This window comes from Olea europaea, chromosome 17 (assembly GCF_002742605.1).
Source record: "Olea europaea var. sylvestris chromosome 17, O_europaea_v1, whole genome shotgun sequence".
Taxonomy (NCBI): Eukaryota; Viridiplantae; Streptophyta; class Magnoliopsida; order Lamiales; family Oleaceae; genus Olea; species Olea europaea.
The window spans coordinates 14838370-14846922 of NC_036253.1; the positions used below are offsets into that span (position 1 = coordinate 14838370).

Sequence of the window (8553 nt, forward strand, 5' to 3'; positions counted from 1 at the left end):
GTCTACAAATATCCCCTCAAGATTTATTTATTTATTATGAAATAAATTAATAAATCTTGATTTTTGAATTTCTTGATTTTTTTAAAAAATTTAGGATTAGATTTGAACTCAATCTTTTCGTTAGTAAATTAATACAGATGGACCATTTGAGAACAAAATGTGAATTTAATAAAATTCTTATATTTCAAATTTGAGAATAAGAATTTTTTTTTTCTAATTTCGATTATTTATTTATTTATTTTATACGATCCATAACAAATTTGATTTGAACAGGTTTTTTATGTTTCATAATAAATTGGGTTTGAGTAAAGTCCGATAACCGTCTATTTATATGAATGAATTATGAAACTTGAAAACAAATATGTTAAATCTTACAAATAGAGGTAAAGATTTTTTTTTCTCTCTTTTTTTTTTTTTTTTAATTTTCTTTTCTTGGATTCAACAATGGCAGAAACAAACATTTGTTATTACCAATTGGAATTGGAACCCAACTGATATTCTTGGTTTCTGCCAAAAACATTTAATAATTTTTTTAAATATTTCTTAGTTTCAATGTTGACCTTTTTATTTTTTATTTTTTTCTTGGTTTTCGCACTAAATAGGATGGCCGCGGAGAACCATACGTGAGATTTTCACCTCATACGGCTAAACCATACCAAACAATTGCTTGGTCTCTGCGCAGAGACCAAACAATTGTTTGGTTTCTTTTTGGTCTCCACCAAAATGGTAGATACCAAATTATTATTTTTTAATTTTTTGTTTGTTTTGTTTTATCGTTTCTGTTTCTTCCTTTTTTTTTCTTTTTTTTTTCCTTTTTCTCTTTCAGTTTCTTTCTCTTTCACTTTCTTTTCTTTTATACTAGTTGGTTTCCGTGCAATGCATGAGCTTTGTTATTTCGAAGGTAATATTAGCATTCCTAAAAAATAGATTTATACGGCTTCTTTTGGTGACTTTTTCTTAAACCTTTGATGTATAATATAACATTTTTTCGTGTACCAAAAGGGTGGGGTGTTGAGCAGGGTAGTTGACAAAGAAAGCAAAAATTCATTTCTCATAATTTCGGAAGAAAGATAATAATAGTTGACATCTTGGGTCTCATCTGATAACATGCGGTAAATGAAATCTTTTGAAAGTTTTTTCTCTCTTCCTACCTATTATATAAACAAACTGTGCAAATAAAATGGCTTTACAAGAAAACTTCTGTACCTCAATTGTAAATGGTGTGCAACTCAAAACTAAATGAAAAGGAACACTGGAATAAACAAGTGAGCGGTGACTATACAAATGTACAGACTCACAAAGAAGCTCAGCTTGAAATGTCAAAGTTTACACTTTCACTGCAATCTTTAGCCTACTACAATAACAAACAGATACATCAAGAGAGATCATATCGAGAATAAAAAAATAGAGAAAATAAAGACAAATTCAAGTAGTGATCGAACACATGTAGAGAAAGAGAGAGAGACCTGGTATACTAAGATGTGTTAGTTGCTAGAATTCTTTGCTCAAAGATCATTGATCTTTTATTTTCCCAATGAAAAATAGGTTCATAAGTAGACAAAAGAGATTCTCCAAGATGCTGCAAGTAATTTACAATAATGTAAAAATATTTAAGTAGTATCACAAGTGCAAATGCATGAAGTACGAAAAATATTGCTAAGTGAAGACCTTGGAAAGTTTTGCATTTAATGACTCGCAAGAGTTTTTTTCTAAAAAGTGATGCCTAGATGTACTTGGCATCTCTTCATCCATGGAATATTCTATTTGAATTCTTCCAACATTAGAAAAACTTGTTTCTAAAAGTAATTCAGAAAAACATAATTAAGTAGTATCACACGTGCAAATGCACGAAGTACGAAAAATATTGCTAAGTGAAGACCTTGGAAAGTTTTGCATTTAATGACTCGCAAAAGTTTATTCTAAAAAGTGATGCCTAGATGTACTTGGCATCTCTTCATCCATGGAATCTTCTATTTTAGTTCTTCCAGCATTAGCAAAACATGTTTATGAAAGTAATTCAAAAAAACATAATTAGTTATTGCACATGTACCTAGAACTATAAAATTGCAAATATTTTGTCCCCTACTATGTAGGGAAAAGATCATGGGTTTGCAAGATGATTTCTCATTCATTCACAAGGTTGCAACACACAATCATGCAATAGAATTAGATAGGGTGTTGTAGAGGGTGTATTTGATTCAAAGCTATTTTGTGAGAACTAAGTAAAAACCATGATTATACTTGCTAGCAGGAGAATGAATTTGTATAACATTAGAGCTTATAAACTGGAATGTAAGGGAATTCTGAAAATTAGATTTTAACTCTAGTAATTGGAACAAAGAATTCATGTCGACCAACCTCTCTACTGTTTCCTGATAAACACTTCCAAGGACGTTGAGTGGAAGAGACAACTGGAAAAGTAGCCCATTTACCATGACTTATAGGAAAAAAGTTGAAGCATCAATATCATTAATCATCTGATGGTAGAAGTGTTCATTTTTTCTGGATTTTATAGTATTTAAACCAAAAGAATAAGAAGATTGAAGTTTTATCAAGTCACCAACAGTCATGTTACCATTTATAGTCCCTGGGAACACAAGACCATAGTTGCACATAGTGCTGTGCTAAATATTAAATTCTAGCCAAAGTGTAAATAGGCAAGGCTTCGTTGAGTTTGTAAGGTGGCATCTTCATAGCCTGAAATATTTTATATCATTCCTAATTAATTGGAATCTACTCAATTACTTGTAAAAATATAACTGCATATAACAAGATGTTGCAGTAAAATATTGAACATCATAACAAGAAAGCTAAATACAACACCCTTAAACATGCAAGCATAATAGGAGCGACAAAATTCATCAACAAAGCACTAGAGAGTGGTTCCAATCAAATTGTGCAAACAGGACAGATAAGACACTTCAAAGCCTACATAAAAGATGCAAAGTCCAAGGAAGATGCAGGCTACAAAGTGGCTAACTTTATAAATGAAGTTTAGCATCTTGCAAGAACTAAAGTTTCGGTTCCCCCCCTACAAAATTAGCACCTTTTAAAATAAACCCACAAAAAAATTGAAGATTTTCAACACGTTAGCTAGCTAGCAAGTAAAACTTTTATGGTGTTTGGTGCTGTATAACAGGTTGTAGTTAAGATGTGGATACCTAGTTATTTTGGAGGGCAAAAAAAAAAATCATTAGTTGGAAAACACCAACAAAATATATAAGATATCCCAAAAGAGCAAAAACCTAGCAAAATAATACACATCAAGCAAAAATTGAAGCAATTGAAGTAGATGAAGATAATCCTACTAAAATTCACACACCAGAAATGTAAAAATACCTTAAAGAAAGCTAAAAAAAACTAACAAATAAATCCACAAACAAGCAGAGATCTAAAAAAAGCTTAACTTTCTCGGTCGGATCGAGGTAAAACAAGGAAGAATAAGACGAAAATATGAAGAAAGTGTACAAGAAAATCAAGAGAAAGAGAGTTGAAATGAAGTAGAACAATTGTGTCAATGAGTAATTTATTGTTGGTCAAGAAGACGCTTTGCAAGAAAAGCAAAATTGGAGTGAAAACCACAACTTTGCAAGAAAAAGAAAATCACAACCCCATACTTCGCTAACGGCCATTGAAGTTCCTTCCCAATTCAATCGAAAACCACCACAACTTTATCCCCTTGTTTCATATGAACTAATCTAAAATCCTCATTTGCAAGCTCAATACTCAAAACGAGGGAAAAAAGAGAGAGATGAAATGGACTATATCTAGGCGATTTTATCTTTCTTCTTCTTTTTAGGGTTTGGTTTCTTGTTTTGAAGAGATGAGCTCGACAAAAAGCAGACGCGTGAAATGAGTTTGAAGCTTGAAAATTTGAATGAGTGATACAAAAAACTTTTGGGCTCGTCAACAGTAACTACCGGCCCATCAAAATTGCCAAACCAATTCCAAAAAGTTAAGTGTGAAAAGGTGGAACTCAACTATGAATAGTAACTATTAGTAATAGTCTTTTAATATACACACACACACACACACACACACACACACATTAAATTCGAAACTAACATCTTTCTTTTTTCTTTTTTTCCAGAAATTCAACTTTTTGGAGCGAATCAATGATTTTAAGGTTCAAAATTTTCTTTGTATAGAGGTTAAATTTTTTTGTGCCGCAATTATTTTATGAGTTCAAGATATATGCTTATAAATAGACTCAAAATTGCAAATCCTTTCATGCATATTGAGGACCAAGAACTGTCACTTTTCACCATCCAATGCACTTTTTGTTAAGGACCAAGGACCTGTTCCTTCGACCATCCAAAACACTTTGTGTTGAGGACCGAGGACATGCTCCTTTGATTGTCCAAGGCACTTTGTGTTTGGGACCAAGGACTGGCTCCTTCGACTTTCCAAGGCATTTTGTGTTAAGGACTAAGGACTTGTTCCTTTGACCGTCCAAGATACTTTGTGTTTGGGACCAAGGTTTGGCTCCTTCAATCGTCTAAGGCACTTTGTGTTGAGGACCAAGGATTTGCTCATTCGACTGTCCAAATCATTTTGTGTTGAGGGCCAAGGACCTGCTCCTTCGATCGTCCAAGACACTTTGTGTTAAGGACAATGACAGACTCCTTCGAACGTCCAAGGTACTTTGTGTTAAGGACAAGGACTGACCCCTTCAATCATCCAAGGCAATTTGTGTTCAGGACCAAGGGCTCACTCATTCAACCGTCCAAGCCACTTTATGTTTGGGACCAAAAACTGGCTCATTCGACCGTTTAAGGTACTTTGTGTTGAGGACCAATGACCTGTTCCTTCAACCATCAAAGGTACTTTGTGTTGAGGACCAAGGACCTACTCCTTCGATTGTCCAAGACACTTTGTGTTTAGAACCAAGGACCCATTCATTCAACTGTCCAAAACACACTGTATTGAGGACCAAGGGCTAACTCCTCTTTCTTAAATATACAAAATCAAATTACTGGCAGAACCAAGACCACTTCAAGCTATTTCGAGTCCTTCAAAAGGTGAAGTTCGAGCTTCTCACATTAACATCAGCCTCCCGAACACACCATCAGACAGTGGATTTTTAGACATATCGCCTAGGACACGAAACGCAAGTATGTTCCTTATTTTCGTTTGCTGCACTCTTCTTTTTTTGAAGTCATGATTTATTTTTTGTAAGTTTTTTGAGCATCCCTGAAGGATTCAATTTTCCCATGAATCCAAACTTCTTGCAAGATCAGACTGGGGAGAATAACGGGCGAATCGATGCACTTCAAGGAATAGATGGTATTCATGATTTTCATGACCCTCCTAACAAATATCCGAGCACCATCGATAGAGGTACTTCGATGCTTATCATGGATAATTTTAACACTGAAGATGAAGTGAATTCAGGAACTATGAGAGCTAACATTTTAGAGATCAATCAAGGAGTCCCTGTGATTCCTTATTCGTTCGCTTTTTAGTCAGTATCCTGCCTTCACTGATAAATAATCATCAGGCTGCACCAATCTATTCTTCCATGTCTGGTCCTCTATCTGGAATTACCCAAGAGTCTCCTTATCTGAATGTTGCTCTGCAAGAAGCCATGACTAATTACTTTCAAAAGTGTTTTAAGGATGTCTTCAAGTATGGATTCTCTACATTCGATCTTGATAGGATGAAAATAATTTAATTCTTCAAAACGTGATCACCAGCTCATTCCACGCAAACCCAGAGCCTTTGATGAAACGTATGGATGTATTTTTGAAAGAAGTTAACTCTTGCTTATCTGAAAGAAAGCTACACTTGGATTGTCCAACCGTTGAAGAAAAGACTGAGCAGTTGAAACTTTTAAACATTCAGCTGGAAGTAAAGAATTTCACGTGTTCTTCACTGGAAGGCAAAATTAGTCAACTAGCCTTCGAGCTAGATAGATTCCGTGATGAACTTCAAACCCATCAGGAACAGAAAAGTATGCTTGGAACTAAGAATGCAACATTGGAAGAATCATAGACAAGAGATGTTGTTAACATAGCATCCATTGACCAGAAAAGGAAGATTCTTGAAGATAGTTTCCTACAAGTGATCAATGGCGAGTGATCCTTATGGAGTCAAGAATTTCCAATCTTTTTTTCTTAAGACCATATTGTATGAATTTTGACTTGCTATTTTTTTTTATGAACTTTTATTTTTCATGTTTCTTGTGTGTTTTTTTTTACTGTAGAAAGTGGTAAACAAATTAAATGAATTTATTAGTTGTGACTGAATTTAAATTTATAATTTATTCAAACTGCATACGTACCCAAACGGGATCAAGTTGAACGTAGTTCATTATAAGAACACAATTTTTTTTACAATGAAAAATTTAAAAGAAAGAACTTCAAGCGTAAAAATGCTTTAAAATTCTTTTATTGATAGGTTCGATTTGCAGTGCATTTTTGTCGACGATCTTGTATGCTTCGTTAGTTAAGCATGAATAACAAGAAATGGACCATCCCATTTAGGTTGGAACTTGTCCCCTATTTTTCTTGTGATTATAATCGGCCTGCACACGGAAAGTACTAGATCTCCAACTTGAAGTGATCTTGATCCCACGTTTTTGTTGAAGGATTTCGCCATTCGAGCTTAATAGCACTCAAGGTGCATTTGTGTTTCTAACCTCTTTTCATCCAAAGCTTCTAACTCTTCTAATCGAAGACGAACATTTTCTTCAGTTGTATAACCTTATTGGTAGCAATTCGAAGTGACGGGATTTGACACTCCAGAGGAAGTACAACTTTCACCCCATATAATAAAGCATAAGGAGTGGCTTGTGTTGGAGTCTGATAAGTAGTTCGATAAGCCCATAAAACTTCACCCATTTTCTCATGTCAGTCCTTTTTTGATCTGGAGACAACCTTTTTTAACAAACTGCATAGTATTTTTTTGAACATCTCTGTCAATCTGTTAGCTGCCGCATTGTATATTGATGAGTTGTACTGTTTGAACCCAAACTTTGCACATAAATTGTTGATGTGGCTATTGCAGAGTGGTTTGTCATTATCAGTTATGATGTACCACGGGACACCATCGATAAATGATTTGAATACGAATGAAATCTGCGATATTTTTTTCTTTACTTCCTTCAATGGTACGGCTTCGGTCCACTTAGAGAAGTAGTTGGTCCCGCCGAAGATGTATGTATGCCCTGCTAAAGACTTTGAAGTTATAGGTCCAATAACATCAAGACCACATGCATCAAACAACCATGAAGCTACTGTCGGATGTAATGATTCCGGAGGATGATGAATGAAATTCGTATGGACTTGGCAAACTTCGCATTTTCTTACATAATCCATAGAGTCTTGTACCATATTTGGCTAGTAATACTCCATCATCTTTATTCGAAAATGGAGTTTGGGTCCAGACTGATGGGCACCATAAATTCCAGAGTAGGCTTCTTCCACGACCTATGTTGCTTCATCATTACTTAGGCATCGAAGGAAAACTCTATCAAATGATCGTCAATAAAGTGTTCTCTTGTAAAAAATAAAATAAGAGGCACACGTCTTGATTTCAATTTTTCTTCGTGGATTATCTGGTAGCATCTGATGTTGAAGAAAATCGATTATCGACTGTCTCTAATATTCTCTTTCTTCATCTTCGACTACTTCGACACTATTTTTTTCTCCCAAATTACTGGGTAGCAATGACGGAAGCACCCATCTTTGTAAAATTGATATGGAGTGAGAGAAATGTTCATATGACCTAGCTAAAACAGCGGCCAAATTAGCTAAAGCATCAGCTTTCCTATTTTTACTTCTCGGGATGAATTTGATTTTTACTAAGTCAAATCATCTCATAAACATTGATGCATATTCATAATATGACTTCAAGTCTGAATTACGGACTTCATATCCATCTAAAAGTTGGCTGATTATCAATTTAGAATCTCCAAAGACTTCTAGCTGGTAGATATCCATATCTAATGCTGTCTCTAAACCAAGGATAAGGACTTGATATTCCGCCTTATTCTTTGAACATTTCTCTATTAAGGCAAAAGAGTAGGGCATGACAAGATCATGTGGAGTGACAAAGACTACTCCTGCTTCGACACCATAACTTCGGGCTGTCCAGTTGAAGTATAGCCTCCATTTATGGTATGACTTCGGTGAATAGAACTTCTTCATTGGGAAGGTCTTCCTGAAGTTCCCATTCTGCTGAAATTGGATGATCGGCAAGGAAATTCGTCAAAGCTTGTCCTTTATTGGCCTTTTGTGGAATAAATTTGATATCGAACTCAGACAACACCAATACCCATTTTCCAATCCTTCCAGAAAGAATTGGCTCGGATATTATGTACTTCAATGGAATAATCTTTGAAACAAGATTGATTGTATGTGATAGTATATAATGTGTCAAGTTTTTAGCCACAAAAATTAATGCAAGGCATATTTTTTCAATAGGTGAATACTTCATTTTAGCACCTACGAGTGTCTGACTTAAGTAATAGAATGCTTTCTCTTTTCCTTCATTGTTGATTTGGATAAAAAGTGCTCCTAGAGAATGTATGCAAGTTTTTCTTGAAGACTT

The 8553-nt window shown here is 34.7% G+C and overlaps 1 protein-coding gene across 1 annotated transcript; it reads right to left on the bottom strand.

Moving 5' to 3' along the window:
• Nucleotides 1–6851: 6851 nt before the first annotated feature.
• Nucleotides 6852–7319, bottom strand: LOC111365667. The gene has a single exon (XM_022986207.1). The coding sequence runs from the start codon at nucleotides 7317–7319 to the stop codon at nucleotides 6852–6854; it is 468 nt and encodes a 155-aa protein (XP_022841975.1).
• Between the last annotated feature and the right edge of the window lie 1234 nt (nucleotides 7320–8553).